General features: G+C 45.2%; 1 protein-coding gene across 1 annotated transcript; it reads left to right on the top strand.

Moving 5' to 3' along the window:
- Nucleotides 1-1,593: 1,593 nt before the first annotated feature.
- On the top strand, nucleotides 1,594-7,250 carry wdr89 (WD repeat domain 89). Its single transcript, XM_055640053.1, is given in 3 exon segments — nucleotides 1,594-1,748; nucleotides 4,034-4,602; nucleotides 4,604-7,250. Coding segments are annotated over 2 exon segments (1,167 nt in total). The 5' UTR covers nucleotides 1,594-1,748; nucleotides 4,034-4,056; the 3' UTR covers nucleotides 5,225-7,250.
- The last annotated feature ends 13,373 nt before the right edge of the window (nucleotides 7,251-20,623 follow it).

Here is a 20,623-nt window from a genome sequence, read left to right as displayed (position 1 = left end):
CAGTGGGTCAGACAGCATCTCTGGAGAAAAGGAATAGGTGACGTTTCGCGTTGAGATCCTATTCAGATTGTCAAACGTACCCAGGGTGCAATGAAATTCATTGATTGCATGAAGCTCAGCGTAAACAGTATGCAAACACCAATGATAAATCTAACAATAAATAAATGACAAAATACTAAAACAGGATAAACAAATGAGGTAGCGCTATGACCATGTGACAGGACCTCTGAACGAGGCAATTAGTTCAGGAGTTTGATAGCAGGGCGGTGAAACTGTTCTGAAGTCAGAACAACTGGGCTCTCAAGATCCTACTCTTCTCCTAGAAGGCAACGAGGAAAGCTTTTGAGTTGGCGCAACGGTAGAGTTGCTGCCTTGCAGCGTCAGAGGCTCCGGTCCGATCCTGACTACGGGTGCTGTCTGCACTTAGTTTTACATTCTCCCTGTGGCCGGGTGTGTTTTCTCTGGGTGCTCCAGTTTCCTCCCACATTCCAAAGCCATTCAGGTTTGTCGGTTAATTGGCTTCTGGAAATTGTAAATTGTAGAGGATAGTGCTAGTGTATGGGGTGATCGCTGGTCTGAGCGGACTCGGTGGGCTGAAGGGCCTGTTTCCACGCTGTATCTCTGAAGTCCAAATGCCGGGGTAGCAGGCAATCTTGGAGATACTTCCAACTTTCCTGAGGCAACAAACCGTGAAGATGGATTGGATGGAAGGCGGGGCCAAGCCGATGATGGATGGAAGATAAGACACAAAATGCTGGAGTAACTCAGTGGGACAGGCAGATGGACTGGGCTGTGTTCACCAGACTCTGCTGGTTCAGGTGATCAAGGGCATAAGCAGTTGCCGCATCAGGCTGAGATGCATCCTGTCAGAATATTTATAGTACCTCTGTAGAAGTTAGTGATAATTCTTATGGACAAAGATCATACAATCTTTGTTTATGGACATGCAGAATCTTCTTCGATACATAAGAAACCAAATATGCTGATGTGCTTTCCTGATCTCTGCATCATTGTGAAGCGATAAGCAATGTGTTGCTAGTACCATCCACAGATTCACTGATTAAACCGCTGTTGTTGGCTGCGGCACAGGAGAGTTTACACTGTAAACTCGGAAAGAGAGGGAACATTTATGTTTAAGATCTCATTCAAAGTCAACAAAACCAAGGGACCTTGATTCAGAAAGTGGAAGTTGGGAGACCATGTGCCAGTTTTAATTGATGGATCAGCAGTAGAGTTAGCAGCTTCAAATTCCTGGGCTTTAATATCTTGAACGACTTGCACAGCCCATAAATAAAATACAGGTGGATTTTGCTCGCTGTATCTTTTAATACAAGTGAAGAGATTGCGATCCCTTAAATACAAGAGGGATAAATACCTGAAGTCTAATTATATGGAAAGTGAATGGGCCCAACTCATATAATATAATAGATGGGGCTGTGATTCCTTTAATGTTGTTTGCTATTTTCTATATTTCTATGGGTTATTGATTGGGGATGACCAGCCATGAAAGGGCCGAATGGCCTCCTCCTATTGTCTATGTTTCACATGCATGTGTAGAGTGAATGGTGAATGGTGACTGTCCCTGTGAAGCCGAGGGAGTGAACATTTCCCGCCCCTTTTGAATGCAAAGGAAGAGGAGGTTGTTTTACTGCGCGGGGTGTGAACCAACGCTGGCGGTGTTTAATGTGCGGGGAGTGGATGGAAGAGTTTGCGGGTCGTCCTTCAACCCGGCGGCTCAGTGACCACTGGTAGGTGTCTCGTTAACCCCGCTGTGTCGCGGGTGTAGAGGGGCTGCAACACGGGGCCGGGCCGGGCCCGCTCCCTCCCGCCGCATCCTCCTCCCGCCGCCGGCGCCCTCACTCACTCACCCACTCACCCGCCGCATCCTCCTCCTCCCGCCGCTTGCTCGGGCTCGGGCCCCACTGACTGGGCGAGTGACAGCCGGCGAGCGCTGGGCCCACGCCCGGCGGCCATGATCCACTCGGCCCGGCCGCTGTGGGGTAAAGGCTAGGCCCAGGCCCAGGCCCACCCCCACGCCCAGGATAAAGACCAGGGTAAAGGAGGGAAGGAGAGAAAGTGGGGGAAGGAGAGAGGAGGGGGGAGGGGTGTAAGGGGGGGGGGGGGGGGGGGGGGAGAGAGGAGAGGTTGGGGTCTGAGAAGGACAAGGAGATCAGCTGGAATTTACATTGAACAGCGGGACACGGGAACAATGTTTGTAGGGAATATGATGCCAAGTTAAACTGATCTCATTTACCTGTACATGATCTATATCTCTCTACTCACTGCACTTCCACGTGCCTATCTAAAAACCTCTTAAATGCCACTAACACATCTGCTTCTACCATTCCTGGAAATTCTACCATTCCCCTATTACTCCCTGTGTGTAAAATTTTTTTACCCTGCACATCTCCTTCACACTTCTCACATTATAGCTAAGCCCTCTAGTATTGGACATTTCAACTGTGTGACAAAAGGTTCTGACTATCTCTATCCATGCCTCACATAACTTTATATACACTATAAACACACTTTGCTCAGAGTCACACATTGTGGAAGCAGCCAGTTGGCCCAACTTGCCCATGCAAACCAACATGCCCCATCCATATGAGCCTTACCTGCCTGCGCTTGACCCATAGCCCTCTAAACCTATCCTACCCATGTACATGTCCAAATGTCTCGTTATGATAGTACTTCAACTACCACCTCCGGCAGCTCGTTCCATATTTATAGTATACTTTGTGTTTTTAAAAAAGTTACTCCTCTGATTCCTATTCATATCTCATCTTAAATCAATGCCCTCTGCTTCTCGATTTCCCCACTAGGCAAAAGATGCATTTACCAGATCTATTCAACCTCATGATCTTGTACACCTGTATAGGATCACCCCTCATCTTTCTGTGCTCCCAAGGAATAAATTCCTAGCCTGCTCAAGTTTTCCCTATAGCTCAGGCCCACCGAGTTCTGGCAACATCCTTGAAAATCTTCTCTACACCCTTTTTAGTTAAAACATTTTTTAGATGAAGACATAGATGTATAGAAAATTGGATTACTGTAGGTGGGTACTGGCTGGCTGGCATGAACAGGGTAGACAGAAGAACCTGTTTTAGTTTTTGAAAATGGGACCAGAGATGGGATGAAGTGTCTCTTGATGAACACTGAGACAGACTCGGGCCAGGGATTGCAGATTGTATAATTTATCACCGAGAGACAATTTCCTGCTTCATAAGGTCATAAGTGACTTAGAATTAGGACATTCGGCCCACCAAGTATACTCCACCATTCTATCATAGCTGATCTATCTCACTCCTAACCTCATTCTCCTGCCTTCTCCCCATAACTTCTGACACCTGTACTTGCTTGTGAGAAGTTGCTTGGAATAGACCAAGGGGGTAGCTGGTCGTATTCCATTCTATAGTTCTGAATTTGAAATTATGAAAATTATATTAGTGTTTTGTAAGTCTCAGCTTTGGAAACATTAGGAAGAAAGTAAGGCCATTTTTATTGTTTCAATCGGTTGTTTGTGCTCAAACGATCAGTGTTATCGGTTTGGGACCTCTTAACCAGTGGAGTTGGAAAGTCATATTTTACAAGTGGTTTTATTAACTCCAGACTGAACAACACATTTCATCATCTGGCCTGAAACTGAATTCCCACATTTTTATTGGAGTGATTTTAAGAACTGTTAGGAGAACTGTTGTGTTTGTGAGTCACAGATGGGGTAAAAAATAATTTGGAATTTCTTTTCTTGCTCATCATCCACTGCATTGTGAGGGGGTGGGGGGGGGGAGGAATGCATTTGTGGATTTCATGTGGTAGATTTGAAATGTAACCTTTGTTTTGTGGATTGAAAGTGACTTTCTTAGTCTTAACAATCACGAGCTAGAAATTTGAACCGTTGGCTGCTGAATGCATCACATTTTTAATGGACAACTTGGAGAACACCACTAAAAATGTGTCTTTTTGCTGCCAAAATATGTTGGACAGGATGAAGTTTGTCAGTTTACTTATATTTGCTTTCCATATTACCATTAAGATCGTGGAGGGATAACTTCACTCATGGAGGAGATTGAGCAGTGGTTCCATGACCTGCGCATTGCAAAGAGATCAACACAGAAAACTGATGATTTAACCTACCTGCTGGATATTGACTGCATCAAATCACCCACTGGTCAAAGTAGTAATCTAGTTGCTGTTTCGTGTTCCAACCACTGCATACGTGTATACAATAAACAGACTCTGGCTCTGGTTCAACAGTTCCAGGGCCATTCTGCACCCATAAGTGGAATAAGATTTGCACAAACCAACAGCCAGTTACTCTACTCTGCATCGTGTGATGGGACACTGAAGTGCTGGGATGTGCGTTCGTCCAGCACCGATGCAGTGCAGATTTTTAAAGGCTATCCTAATAATGCCTTTGCCAGCTTTGACATTAGCTGTGATGATTTAGTAATCTGCGCCGGAACAGAAAAGATTAAAGAAGATACTTACATGGTTTTCTGGGATGCTCGAAGTGGAACAAACACGGATTATCCTGGAGCTCAGGGACCTCTCGGGGTGTATTCGGAGACCCACAACAACGACATTACCCAAGTGCGTTTCCACCCCCTCAAATCCCAACATGGTGGCATCAGGCTCAATGGATGGGTTGGTCAACATTTTTGACATCAGCCAAGAAACAGAAGATGATGCTCTCCTTGCAACTTGCAACTCTGATTCTTCAGTCAGTTTCATTGGTTGGTCCGGCAAGCAGCACCAGCAGATTTTTTGCTTGACCTATGACGAAGGTTTCTTTCTATGGGATCTCGCCCATCTCCATAACGATGAGCCCATCACACTGGTTAAGATGCAGGATGCCAGAAAGAGCTTGAAGTTGGACAGTGGCTCCCTGGAATACCTGATTGGAGGATTTTACCACAAGAAAGCCGATCGATTGTTTGTGTTGGGTGGCAGCCATATGGGGAAGCTTCACTTCTTAGACTGTGAAGCCGGTGGCCTTGCCTATATGTATTCACTACGGGAAGGACACTCAGCTATAGTTCGTGCCTTCTACTGGGATCCTGAGGATAATTCTTTGTTGACGTGTGGGGAAGACTCTCAACTGGTTTTATGGAAACCAAATGCCATAGAAACGACCACAGAAAATAAGCCAACAATGAAACTTCCTTCTGATATGCAGAAAAAAATGAGAGTTCATGGCAAAAGCGCTTACAAAAGCAAGAAATAAGAACTGCAGATGCACGGTTGTATTTGGCACAGCTGAATTCCATGAGATTAACGATTTTGCTCAGAGAAAAACAATTCTTCATGTCAAATAGCAATTTAGCTATTTTATGGCAGCAAATTGGCAGATTTAAACTGCATCCAAACAATGTACTTTTTATTGGAAAAAGCGCATGAGTGCAAGACAATGAAAAAGATAGGGCGAGTGTTGGAATTTCATTTGCATAATTATTCTTTTCTTTATGATATTAAAAACATATCTTTGTACCATAAAGCAAATTTTAATGGTCAATGGTAAAATGATATCTCCCTCACACAAAACTATGCTGTCATTAATCAATCCTTGTCTTTCCAAATGCATAGTTTAGAGATGCAGCATGGAAACAGGCCTTTTGGCCCACTGGGTCCATGCCGACCATCGATCATCCACTTGTTCTGTGTGATCCCATTTTCGCATCCACTATGTATACACAAGGGTAATTTACAGAGATCAATTAACCGACAAACTTGCACATGTTAGGGATGTGGAAGGAAACTGGAGCACATGGTCACAGGGAGGATGTGTAAACTCCACATAGACAGCACCCAAGGTCAGTATCAAATCAGGATCTCGGATGTTGTGAGGCAGCAGCTTTACCAGCTATGTCACTGTGCCGCCCATGTATCAGCCCTCAGAATCTTCTCCAGTAACTTTCCTGATGCAGATGTTAAGCTTACTGGGCTATAATTCCCACGTTTTACCTTGCAGAGCTCCCACAACATTAGACATCCTCCATCATCTGGCAACTCACTCGTGGCTAACAATGATTTTGGTGTTCAAAATTTCTATGGAAAATTGTACCAGTCTGATAATATATGTGGCATAGGGTGTAAATCACAAGGAGCAACTTTTTATCTTTTCCTTCATATTGACAATGAAAATTATTCTACTTTGGGAAAAGCTGCCCTGCCCACTCCTGGACAGAGCAGCATTTTTCATGATCCATCAGGTGGCTAAAGTATTTTATAACTTCACTTTTAGTCTTGATCTAATTACTATTATCAAATGTACAACGATGTAGTGGAAAAAAAGTTTGTGTAACATCCTAAATAACCATAGGATATGCAAGTGCAGCAAAGAGAAAAAGAAACAATGCAAAATATAGAAAGAGTGTAGATAGAAAAAAAAGTGCAAAGGCTGGTGAGGGAGATTGGAAATTCATCCTTAGTGTAAGAGAGGTCAGTTGAAGAGTCTGATAACTGTGAAAGAAGCTGTTCTTGAATCTAGTGATGGTGTATCCTCCTGTGATATTCTTCAGAGGAAATAATTTGTATCAATCCTACCTAAAATTATTGACAGTGACATATAGATGGTTCAAAATCTATATTACTAAAACTAAGATCTTGACCACTTTCTGTTTCGTGATTTCTGAAAGAACTCCGCCACTTACGGCTGTCATTTTTGGCCACCTCGCTCAGGGTCCCCCTCCGCTGAGCTGGACCAGAGGATTTTTCCCATCGATGAAACATAAAAGAGTTATTAATGTTTTAAAAATGTTGACATTCTCTATGCTGCCCCTGTTGGGGGGAGGGACTATAAAACCCGGAAGTGGTGTGCCTCAGTCAGTCTCTGCAAGATGGGAGAAGTGAGAGGGTCACGTCTCTCAGTCTGAGCTGTGAATAACACTGAACATGTCTACTAACCTGTGAGTGTGGTTTTACTGATCTTGAGTGCTCTTAATGTGATTTGAAAATGAAAATATGGTTGGTTTGAAGTAAAATCACTGCAAATGGTTGGTGGGGGTTTTGGGTTGAAGTAAAAAGCACTGCAAATGGTTGTATGGGGGTTTTGGGTTAAAGTAAAAAGCACTGCAAATGTTTTTTTGTCTAAATTTGACAGCTTCCTATTTGCACGGTATATTGATTTTAGATAAAACGCTACCACTTACGGCTGTGATTTTTGGCCATCTTACTCAGTCCCCCTCTGCTCATCAGGTGCAGAGGATTCTTCCCATCAATGAAAAATAAAAGTGTTATTAGTGTTTAAAAAATGTTGTGAATCTCTCTCCTGTCAATCACGCCATGAAGGCCACACCTTTTCTGGTGGGAGGGGGAGGGATTATAAAACCCGGAAGTGTCGGTGTGGCTCAGTCTCTGCATGATGGGGGAGGGAGAGGTCACGACTCTGTCTGAGCAGTGAATCGACTGAACACACTGAATGTCTACTGAACTGTGAGTGGTGTTTTGTGTGGTTTTATGGTGGTTTCACCCTGCTTGAAATGGTATGAATCTGCATTTGAATGTGGTGGCCTTGCACCCTGCATGAAATGGTATGAAAGTGCATTTGAATGTGGTGGAGTTGCACCCTGCATGAAATGGTATGAAACTGCATTTGAATGTGGTGGCCTTGCACCCTGCATGAAATGGTATGAAAGTGCATTTGAATGTGGTGGAGTTGCACCCTGCTCGAAGTGGTATGAAACTGCACTTGAATTTGGTGGCCTTGCACCCTGCTTGAAATGGAATTTCAAGGAATAGCCGTGAGTCAACTGCCAGCCCACCAGCCGTGAGTGAGCTGCCAGCACATCAGGCTTGAGGGACTGAGCTGCCACCCCCAAGAATCCATTTGGCCCACAATGTCCATACTAGCCCTCTGGAGACCAGTACCTTCAGCCCACAACACCCATACCAGCGCTCCAGAAAGGTTCCCCACTGCCACTGGCCACCAATATTGGAATTGGCGGAGAGGTGGAATATTGCGTCGGGGGACCAGCCCTCCCGTGTAATAAAGCCAAGGAAATATTCTACCTATAAATCTTTCATTATAATTTGACATTTTTTAAATATTATCATTCCAGTGAATCAGTGCTGCAACTCAAAACCCAATTTTCTTTATGTGGTGTATCCAAATTCCAGTACTTCACGTCTGTTCACAGTTTTGTACAACTCGAGTAACACAACTCATTGGCAGAACTCACTGACTTCATCCATTTCACCACTAACTTCCATCAAGCACTCAAATACACCTGGACCATTTCCGACATCTCCTTACCGTTTCTAGACTTCACTACCCTCTCCGTTTCTTCCTCGACCGCAGAACCAACCAATCCCTGTCTACTGATACTCTCCTCCGCCTAGCGGAGCTGGTCCTTACCCTTAATAACTTTTCGTTTGACTCCTCCCATTTCCTCCAAATCAAAGGCGTACCTATGGGCATGCACGTGGGCGCAAGCTATGCCTGCCTCTTTGCATGGTACGTCGAACAATCCTTTTTCGAGGCGTACCGTGGCCCTATCCCCGAACTCTACCTCCGCTACAGGGGAGGGGGAGTTGAAGTGCTGAGCCACCGGGAGATCAGGTTGGTTATTGCGAACCGAGCGGCGGTGTTCGGCGAAGCGATCGCCAAGCCTACGTTTGGTCTCACCGATGTAGAGCAGCTGACATCTAGAGCAACGGATGCAATAGATGAGGTTGGAGGAGGTGCAGGTGAATCTCTGCCGCACCTGGAAAGACGGCCTGGGTCCTTGAATGGAGTCAAGGGGTGGGATGGGTGGGAAGGGACGAATTGACCAGGGAGTTACGGAGGGAGCAGTCTCTGTGGAAAGCAGACAGGGGAGGAGATGGGAAGATGTGGCAAGTGATGGGATCACGTTGGGTGTGGCGAAAATGTCGGAGGATTATTTGTTGTATGTGACGGCTAGTAGGGTGGAAGGTGAGGACTAGGGGGATTCTGCCCTTGTTACGAGTGGGGGGGATGGGGAGTGAGAGCAGTCACGGGGTATAGAAGAGACCCTGGTGAGAGCCTCATCTATGGTAGAAGAGGGAAACCCCGTTCCATGAAGAATGAGGACATCTCCGATGCCCTGGTGTGGAACACCTCATCCTGGGTGCAGATGCGGCGTAGACGGAGGAATTGGGAATAGGGGATGGAGTCTTTACAGGAAGCAGGGTGGGAAGAAGTGTAGTCCAGATAGCCATGGGAGTCAGTGGGTTTATAGTGGACGTTGGTCAGTAGTCTATCACCTGTGATGGAGATAGTGAGGTCAAGAAATGGTAGGGAAATGTCGGAAATGGTCCAGGTGTATTTGAGTGCTGGATGGAAGTTAGTGGTGTAATGGATGAAGTCAGTGAGTTGTGTGTGGGTGTAGGAGGTTGCACCAATGCAGTCAATAAACAAAGTTATTAATGGTAAGGACCAGCTCCCTACCATTTCCCTACCATTTCTTGAAGCCTAGAGGAGCTGGTCCTTACCCTTAATAACTTTTCGTTTGACTCCTCCCATTGCTTCCAAATACAAGGCCTAGTTATGGGCACATGCATGGGCCCTAGTTATGCCTGCCTCTTTGAGGGGTACATCGAACAATCCTTGTTCGAGACGTACCATGGCCCTATCCCCGAACTCTACCTCCGCTACATCGACCTGTAATTACGGCGGCAGGCGCGGGCACACCGCGACGCCCTGTGTCTCCCTTTCAAGGGAGATGCTAAAAATGCATTTCGTTGTCTCTGTACTGTACACTGACAATGACAATAAATTGAATCATTTCATTTCATTTCATTTCATCGACGACTGCATTGGTGCTACCTCCTGCACCCATACAGAACTCACCGACTTCATCCATTTCACCACTAACCTCCATCCAGCACTCAAATACATCTGGACCATTTCCAACATGGCCCTACCGTTTCTAGACCTCGCTATCTCCATCGCAGGTGACAGACTGTTTAAGAAGGAACTGCAGATGCGGGAAAATCGAAGGTAGGCAAAAGTGCTGGAGAAACTCAGCGGGCGCAGCAGCATCTATGGAGCGAAGGAAATGTGACAGACTACTGACTGACATCTGCTATAAAGCCACTGACTCCCATGGCTATCTGGACTACACTTCTTCCCATCCTGCTTCCTGTAAGGACTCCATCCCCTACTCACAATTCCCCCGTCTACACCGCAGGATGAGGCGTTCAAAACTAGGGCATCGAAAATGTCCTCATTTTTTAGGAAAACTGAGGTTCCCCTCTTCTACTTCAGATGAGGCTCTCACCAGGGTCTCTTCTATACCTCGTAACTCTGCTCTCACTCCCCATCCCCCTCCACCCCACTCGTAACAAGGGCAGAGTCCCCCTTGTCCTCACCTTCCACCCTACCAGCCGTCACATACAACAGATAATAGAAAGATAGAACATAGAAAATAGGTGCAGGAGGAGGCCATTCAGCCCTTCGAGCCAGCACCGCCATTCATTGCGATCAGGGAATTCCACAAATTCACAACTCTCTGGGTGAAAAAGTTTTTTCTCACCTCAGTCTTAAATGGCCTCCCCTTTATTCTAAGACTGTGGACCCTGGTTCTGGACTCGCCCAACATTGGGAACATTTTTCCTGCATCTAGCTTGTCCAGTCCTTTTATAATTTTATATGTTTATATAAGATCCATAGTTTCTATAATCTTCCGACATTTTCAATCAATCAATCAATCAACCTTTATTGTCATCTTGCAAGCAACAGTTGTTACAGTGCAAAATGAAAAGACGTTTCCCAATGAATAGCGGAGCATCGCACATGAAATTTACCATGAAATTCGTCACCTCCAACGTGATCCCACCACTGGCCACATCTTCCCATCTCCTCTCCTTTCGGCTTTCCGCAGAGATCGCTCCCTCCGTAACTCCCTGGTCAATTCGTCCCTTCCCACCCAAACCACCCCCACTCCTGGCACTTTCCCTTGCAACTGCAGGAAATGCTGCTCTTTACCTCCTCCCTTGACTCCATCCAAGGACCCAAGCCGTCTTTCCAGGTGCGGCAGAGGTTCACCTGCACATCCTCCAACCTCATCTATTGCATCCGCTGCTCTTGGTGTCAGCTGCTCTACATCGGTGAGACCAAGCGTAGTCTTGGCGATCGCTTCGCCCAACATCTCCACTCGGTTCGCAATAACCAATTGTGACTCAGGTGGCTCAGCACTTCAACTCCCCCTCCAATTCCGAATCCAGAGCGAGTCCCACCGTAAATTGGAGGAGCAGCACCTCATATTTCACTTGGGTCGTTTACACCCCAGCAGTATGAACATTGACTTCTCCAATTTCAGGTAGTCCCTGCTTTCTCCCTTTTCCCTTCCCCTTCCCAGCTCTCCCGCAGCCCACTGTCTCTGCCTCTTCCTTTCTTCTTCCCGCCCTCCCCACCCCCACATCAGTCTGAAGAAGGGTCATGACCCGAAACCTCACCCATTTCCTTCGCTCCATAGATGCTCCCTCACCCGCTGAGTTTCTCCAGCATTTACCTACATATTTGGTTTAAGGCTTTATGAAATCCTTTGCTTCCATATTAGTTCTTTTGTAATTTGGAAACTGGTCCCATTTGCCATTTTTTTGCATCCAAAATGAATGACTCGTGCTGATTCCCATCAGATATTGTTTTACCCAGACATTTATTCCATGGCCCGCTCCAATCCACACTATTAACTACGACGCCAATCTTAGTGTTGTCTACAATGAATGGATGAATGAATACGTTTATTGGCCAAGTATTCATATACAAGGGATTTGTCTTGGTGCTCTGTCCGCAAGTGACAATGACATACAGTGACAGTTAGGAATGACACAAAAAATATTAATCATTAATAATAAAACATTATTGATTAAACATGTGAATTAAATAAAATACCAGATCAAAGGGAGACAACAGGTTTTTGGTTCTTGAGTAGAGCTACTACTCGTGGAAAAAAAAGCTGTTTTTATGTCTGGCTGTGGCAGCTTTGAAAGTCCGGAGTCGCCTTCCAGAGGGAAGTGATTCAAAGAGTTTGTGGCCAGGGTGAGAGGGGTCAGAGATGATCTTACCCACTCGCTTCCTGACCCTTGCAGTGTACAGTTCATCAATGGAGGGAAGGTTGCAGCCTCCGGATGTTGTGCTTGGTGACTGAGCCAAACCAGACCATGATGGAGAAGGTGAGAACAGACTCTACGATGGCCGTGTAGAATTGGACCATCGTTGCCTGTGGCAGATTGTGCTTCCTCAGCTGCTGCAGGAAGTACATCCTCTGTTGTGCCTTTTTGACTGTGGAGTCGATGGTAGCCCCCCGTTTAAGTTCCTTGGAGATGATGGTTTTCAGGAACTTAAATACTCCACAGATGTGACTGTGGTGTTGTTGATGGTGAGTGGGGTGAGGAGAGGGGGAGCTCTCCTAAAGTCTACTATCAATTCCACTGTCTTAAGAGCATTGAGCTCCAGGTTGTTGCGATCAAAGGTCCTATAGCGGAGCAAGATAGACCACACCTGCTAAATGCAATGGGCTGACGTGTAGTACGCAACGGAGCGGAACGCGGGCCTTTTTTTCATCCATTTCCGTAACCCGACCCGACTCGCAGTATAATCAACGTTGCAGGGGAGCAGTTCCTGTTAATAAATTTAAATTCTGAAAATGAGATGATTTTTACCAAATAACTTTTATTTTACGAGGATGTTTGCGTGACCTGCTTCCATCTCCGCACTAGTATCTTTGCTCCGCAATGGGATCTTTGGTGCGGAGATGGAAGCCGGATACGGAAATGGGGCCGAAAAATACCCATGAATCTCCCCATGACCATACTACGTCTTTTTCGTCGAGTGGGCTATCTTGCTCGCTATAGGGGCTTTGGTTGCGATGGCACCAGGCCGCCAGCTATGTCACTTCCTGTCTGTAGGCATATTCTTCCCTATCCTGGATCAGTCCAATCAGGATTGTGTCGTCCGCAAACTTGAGAAGCCTGACAGTGGAGTCAGTGCAGGTGCAACAGTTTTGTAATCATTTAATGCACTTCATTAAATGTTCAACCCACTGAGTATCACCAAGACATTTTGGAACATATTATGTAGCAGGAAGACATCCCATTGCGTGTTATTATGAAGCACATGATAAGAAATTCTGAAACTCTTATTATCTATAGTTCACTGAGCAAACTATTGAACTCTCGTTCCAGCAAATCATGAATAAAGCCAGAGGGAGGTGGGAACTTTTCTTCGTGCCTCCACCCAGTGAGATAACCTAAATAATTGACTTGGTTTACAATGTGTTTTGTGCAGAACTGGCACAAATAAGAACATGGGGAAAAAAGCCTATGTTTTAACATTTTATTTCGATTTTCCTTGGCTTTCCCTCATCTCTAGTTGCAGAATAAAAGTGAAAATAATTATATTCTACAGACATCTTTTTTCTCAGCCACTGTCAAAGTCAGCACAATAACGTGGATGCATCGAACAAAATGCCAGGGTAAAAGGAATGGGTGATGTTTCGGGTCGAGACCCTTCAGACTTCAGAGCCAAACCTATTTTGAATTGAAAATTATTACAAGTCACTATATTTTACCAAGATAAATGAACTCCAGAAAATTGGATATATGGTATGTACTAGGATTTAAAAAATATATGATTTTGGAACCGAGTCATTATCAAAGGTTTCAAAGGTCTTTTATTGTCACGTGTGCCATTAAGGTCCAGTGATATTTGTATCAGTGAACAATAACATGCATTCATCACGTGTTTCACTAGAATAGATAATTCTAACTGTCTTCAATTTGGGTTCTGCTATATGGAAATAAAAAATCCTGAATTTAAATGGTAAGACAGAACATTACAGCAATAGGAATAAAAAATAATAGATTGGCAGCAGTAGATCAACTAATAACAAATTCAGAGTGCCTTTGATCAACACTGAAATAAAAGCAGACATGTTAAGCTAGAGAAAGGGGATAAGGAATAGAATTGGTTAACGGATACCGATTAATAGAACATATGAACATCTCCAATTCTAGGTCGCCTCTAACTACCTCCCCTCTCTACACCCCCCCCCCCCCCCATCCTTATGCCCCCCCCCCCCCTGCATCTTTTCCCCTCCCCCCTGCCCCCCTCCCCCCTGCCCCCTTGCTGTTTTCTATCCGCTGGCTTCATAGTCCCCAACTCTTCAATCCTGTCTCACTCCTTCTGCTTTTATCTGTTGTCCAACCATCTGCCTATCATCCCCTCCCCCCCCCCACCACCACCCCCCCCCCCCCCACCACCCACCACCCCCCCCCTCCACCACTACCACCATCCCCTGCCACACTTTGTTCTGCCTCACCCCTTTTCCAGCTTGCTTCTTCCACTCCCCACAATCAATCTGAACAAGGGTCTCAATCCAACATGTCACCTATTCATGTTCTCAAGAGATGCTGCTTGACCTGAGTTACTCAAGAATCAAGAGTTTTATTGTCATGTGTCCCAGATAGGACAATGAAATTCTTACTTGCTGCAGCACAACAGAATATGTAAACATAATACTGAACAGGAGATAAAAGTTCAGTGTGTTTATGTACCATAGACCATATATATATACACAATAAATAGACACAATAAATAGATAAAGTGCAACAGTAATAAAAGACTGTTATTGTTCAGAGCTTGTTTGATGTTGTATTTAATAGCCCGATGGCTGTGGGGAAGAAGCTGTTCCTGAACCTGGATGTTCCAGATTTCAAGTTCCTGTAACTTCTTCCCAATGGCAACGGAGAGATGAGTGTGTGGACAAGATGGTGTGGGTCTTTGATGATGTTGGCAGCCTTTTTGTGGCAGTGCCAATGATGGACTGGGCAGTGGTCACAACATTCTGCATTTTTTTCCACTCCTGGACATTCAAGTTGCCGAACCAAGTCACGATACAGCCAGTCGGCACACTCTCTACTGTACACCTGTAGAAGTCCTATAGAGTCCTCCCTGGCATACCGACTCTCCTTAATCTTCTCAGGAAGTAGAGGGGCTGATGTGCCTTCTTTATAATTGCACCAGTGTGCTGGGACCAGGAAAGATCTCCGGAAATATGCACCTCCAGTAATTTGAAGTTTTTGACCCTTTCCACCATTGATATGAACGGGATTGTGGGTCCCTATCCTACCCCTTCCAAAGTCCACAATCAGTTCCTTGGTTTTGTTGGTGTTGAGAGCCAGGTTATTTTGCTGGCACTATTTGGTCAAACGGTCGATCTCACTTCTATACTCTGACTCATCACCATCAGTGATTCGTCCCACAACAGTGGTGTCATCGGCGAACTTGATGATGCACTATGTCTGGCTACACAGTCATGAGTATACAGTGAGTACAGCAGGGGGCTGAGCACGCAGCCTTGAGGTGCTCCCGTGCTGATTGTTATCGAGGATGATACTCCAGCCTTTTATGTAATTTTGTGTATCAATCACTTCCGGAAGTGGCGGCACTGTTGAACAGTTGCGGCTCGCCTGCAGGCCGTCTGTTTTTACTTTTTTTGTTGTTTTTTTGTCTTGTTTTATTTAAATTTTAGTTTATTAGGTTGTGTAATGTGTGGAGGGGGGGGGGGGGGGAAACATGGTTACTTGTCTCGTCCTTCGGGGGAATGCGACTCTTTTTGTCGTATCCCCCTTCTCTGCCTCCGTCTGCGCTGAGGCCTAATGGCAGAGCTGGCGGCCTCCAACTGAGACCGACCTCGAGGTTCCAGAAGCAGAGCCAGCCAGGACTCACCAACGCGAGGCTGGCCGAATTCGTAGCTGTGGCGGCGTTCCGGCGTTCCGGTGGCAGCGGCACGACTCGGGGCTGAGGCGGTGCCCTGGTGGCTGAGGCAGCGGCGACCTGAATCCGAGGCTCGGCCGCGGGCCAGTGGACGACATCGTCGGGAGCTCGCAGGTCACAAGTTGGTGCCTGTTTTCCGGAGCTCCCGCGGCAACAGCTGCATCCGCTGGACTGGAGGGCGGCAGTTTCGACCACCCCGGGCCACGAAGCTTGAACCGGCCCGTTTGCGGAGCTCGGTTGAGCCGCGGGACTGACTACCATCGCCCGGTGGGGTAACAACATATCGCCTCAGCGCAGAGGGAGAATGAGGAGGGAAGAGACAGTAACTTTAAGATTTTTGCCTCCATCACAGTGAGGTGGTGCCTGGTGAACTCACTGTGGTGGATGTTAATTTGTGTTTATTGTGTGTTTTGTTGTTTATTATTATATGTATGTGCAGGCAACGACATTTCGTTCAGACCGATAGGTCTGAATGACAAATAAAGGAACCTAATCTAAACTAAAGCATCTGCAGTTCCTTATTTCTACGAATTGATTATATTGTCAGATTTAAGAAATCCAGCATGTCTGGATAGAAGGAATAGGTGACCTTTCAGGTCAAGACCCTTCTTCAGACTGAGAGTCAGGGGAGAGGGAAACGAGAGATATGGAAGGGTGAGGTGAAAACATGAGTTCAAGGAACGACGTTCAAGGGAAATATAGAATAGATTATGGTTAGCTATGGGAGATGACAACCAGACATACAATGTAAACATTTAATGAGGACAGTCAGCCTGGTTGAAAAACTAAGATGGGGAGGGATGGAGAGAGGGGGAAAGCAAAGGTTACTGGAAGTATTGAAGGGTTTGACCAGTTGCAGTTTGAAAGAGCTGTTGGAGAATGACAATAACATCCTTTCATTCTAATGTTTGGTCACTAGATGGCACATACATTTCTGGCTGCAACCTCGGTTTTACCAGAGCTGCTGGAAGATGACAATATCATTCTTTGACAAACTGACTTAAACATAGAAAATTATCCTTCGCCGCTCCACAGAGCATTACCCAATGCCCAGCTCGAGAACAAAACATGAATTTTGCAATTCACAAGACAAAGCCCAGTTCCAGAGCTAGGCACTGTCTCGTGAATTGCAGAATTCATGTTTTGTTACTTCGAATACATGGTCATTTATTCTCAATGGCAAAACGTATTATTGTTGGACGAGTTTGTTGTTTCGCTGGAAGAATTTGGTGGCTTCTGACATGATCTACTTGAGAGTAGTGTTTGTGTTGCACGTGGCCAATATGTTGTCATTCACAGGCACTGAGTTTCTGTTGTCTGCACATAACTCATTCCCATGTAACTAGTATTTGAACAATCTAACCGATTGTGTCAGCATTGATTGCTACTGTCAAAAAGTGTAGTCATCATTGGAACATGTCTTAAAATTCAATTATTGGTGTCCAGTTGCTAAAAACATTGCTTGTATTAAAGTCAGGCATTTTTCATTACCGTCGGTCAGCTACATTGTCTGCCGGCCAGATACCAGACTCCCAAAAACAGACAATCTCTTACCATCGTGGTGCTGGGAAGAGTACATGGTGGTTGGAAAAAAGGATAGAAGGGTGTGCTTGCAGCTTTCCTTGAAGAAATCGGGGCCACGGTGGCGCGGCGGTGGAGTTGCTGCCTTACAGCACTTGCAGCGCCGGAGACCCAGGTTCGATCAACAAAAACGTGAATTAAAAGAACATTGGAGTGTTAATTGGAAAGATATCCGGATGTCTGGAAAATCTGTCGGTCTGGCACCATCAGTGTCCTTGGCATGTCGAAGGGTAGGCCATTCGAGTTACGGAAATGCACACTTTGCAGGATTTGCAAGATATTTCCCTAAAATGCAAGATATGGAATAAAGTTTGCACTTATGGAATTTGTGTTTGTGTGTGTGTGTGTTGGGTGGGTGGGGGGGTCAGGGGAAGGGATTACATATATCAATGCAAAGGGAATAAGGAATTTTGTCTATTATGACAATAGACAATAGGTGCAGTAGTAGGCCATTTGGCCCTTCGAGCCAGCATCGCCATTCAATGGCTGATCATCCCAAATCAGTACCCCGTTCCTGCCTTCTCCCCATATCCCCTGACTCCACTATTTTTAAGAGCCCTATCTTGTTCTCTCTTGAAAGCATCCAGAGAGCTTGCCTCCACTGTCCTTTGAGGCAGAGAATTCCACAGACTCACCACTCTGAGAAAAAGTGTTTCCTCGTCTCCGTTCTAAATGGCTAACTCCTTATTCTTAAACTGTGGCACCTGGCTCTGGACTCCCCCAACATTGGGAACATGTTTCCTGCCTCTAGCGTGTCCAAGCTCTTAACAATGTTATATGTTTCAATTATGTTAATTTATATATCTTTTTTCACTCTCATTTCTTGACCCATGTGCGATAATGTGGCAAGTTTTTATTAACATGGAAGGCTCATTTTGCTGACGTTAATCATTTTCCATAATTAATGCAGAGTTAGCAAAGTCTTACTGCTGCTGGTGTAAGGAATCTGACTCTCTCCCCATGAATGAAGGTTGAAATGTTGCTATGTTCCTGGACATTGGAAAGTTTTGGAAAACGATAAATCAATTATCATCGAGTCCATATTCAGTGAGAAAATCAATGCAGTCGCTGAAGCCTGGCCAAGTTTGATAAAAGGATTTCTTGCCATGAAGCCTAGACAACGAGGCATAGACAATCTAATCAAAAACAAAGGAATCCACTGAGATGTTATACCATTTCGGTACAGAATGATGGATAGGTAGGAGTGAGAAACTGGCTGGAATCTCATTGAAGAATTCAGAGGGTTTATCTGTAGATTAACTGATATCCATGAGTGAGTAAAAGACTGGCATTCAATGAGGGAAATAGGCAACGTTTTGGGTTGAAACCCTTCTTCAGACTGATGTGAGGGTGGGGGGGGGAGGGGGCGAAAGAAAGGAAGAGGTGGAGCCAGTGGGCTGAGGGAGAGCTGAGAAGGGGAGGAGAAAGTAAGGACTACCTGAATTTAGAGAAGTCAATGTTCATACCACTGGGGTGCAAACTGCCCAAGCAAAATATGAGGTACTGCTCTTCAATTTATGGCAATCCTATTGCATATATTGCATCCGCTGCTCTAGATGTCAGCTGCTCTACATCCGACCTTTCTGTCCTGGGCCTCCTCCATGGCCAGAGTGATGCCCCCCCCCCCCCCCCCCCACATCAGTCTGAAGAAGGGTTTCAACCCAAAACGTTGTCTATTTCCTTCGCTCCATAAATGCTGTCTCATCCGCTGAGTTTCTCCAGCATTTTTGTTTACCTTCGATTTTCCAGCATTTGCAGTTCCTTCTTAAATTTGATATATTTATACATGCAACATGAGACATCCAGGTGTATGTAATCGACCAGATCTAATTGAAGGATTGTAGAGGTTTATACATTGAATAACAAATAACTAGGAATGAATTACATTGTGATCCAATTAAGAGATTCTACAGGGTGGGTGGTTAATACATTAAACAACAGATAACGAGAAGTAAGTTATAGGCTGGATTCAAAACTTCTTCACCACCCCAATCTACCTGTAATGCCACTTGCAGGAATGATGTACCTGAGGCAAACCACTGGACACAGGTTTCCAATCTGAAAAACAGGTTTCCACCATCACTACCCTCTGCTTCCTACCATGAAGCTAATTATTTATCTAGTTGGCTAGATCTCCCTAGATCCTCGGCAATCAAACCTTCCAGAGCAGCTTACCATGTGGAACATTACCAAAGGCCTTGCTAATATAGACAACATCTATGGACCTGACCTCACCAACCTTCTCAGTTACTCCAAAAACTCAAATTTGTGACACACCATCTCCCATGCATAAAACCAGTCTATATTTGGGGAGAAAATCCTCAACTATGACAATCTTATTAGTCTTGCAGCTGCCTGACTATCCCCAGCTTATTTGTTCTTCCAATTCCCATTGACTAATTAGAGGTGTACAGTACCATGATCATTCCCTTTTTATTTCTCAGCTGCAGCCACACTGGACAATCCTTCATTCGTGTCATCTTGGATTACTGCTGTGCTGCTCTTCCTATTTAGTAAAGCAATTCTCCCTCCACGTTTACTCGCATCTCATCTCATTTGTAGCAACTCTACCCTGGAATGTTAACAAGTACACATTGGCACAAATGACTTAGGTAGGAAAAGGGCCGTGGTCCTGTTTTTTTTAATCTTTTGCCTGATTTGCTATATTCAATCTGCAGGAACTCAGACATCTTGTATCCTGGCATCGATACAGTACATGTATCACTTGGACTATCCAGGAAATCCTGGGGATTTTAGTGTAACAGAGCTGACATGAAATGAGGAGGAGTTTCAGTGGTTGAATTAAGCAGTGTCCAATTAAGGATAATAAAGAGCCTAGACCAGCTCGGGAGTTTTAAGCACTTGTATAGAAATACAAGGCTCCTGTTTAGCAGGCAGCATTATTTAATCAAATTATCACAGTTCAGTAAGGATGGACTAGAGCCAAAACGATGGCGGGAGTTTTAATAGTTTGTATAGAGATATGGAGAAAATATCCCCATATTCCAAACAGTTTCTTCTTAGACATTGCCATAGGATCCAGAACGATATTTTGGCGTTCCAGAACGCTCCAGTTTTGAGAGTTCGGAGGTGACACTGTAGGACTAATGTAGGGCTTATTACAGACTAAGCAACTGATGGGGGCAGGATCTGGCTGATAAGGTGGGCAGGCAGTTAGTTTATGAGGCAGTACACTCCTTCCATGACTTATGTAGAGTTTCAGTATTCTCCTGGTACATGGGCCTGGTTTCTCAATACTACCCCAAGCACCAAGTGGCGAAACAGGCACTTTCGACCCACCGA

This window comes from Leucoraja erinacea, chromosome 9 (genome assembly GCF_028641065.1).
Source record: "Leucoraja erinacea ecotype New England chromosome 9, Leri_hhj_1, whole genome shotgun sequence".
Lineage (NCBI taxonomy): Eukaryota > Metazoa > Chordata > Chondrichthyes > Rajiformes > Rajidae > Leucoraja > Leucoraja erinaceus.
This window is presented reverse-complemented; position numbering and strand designations above follow the sequence as displayed.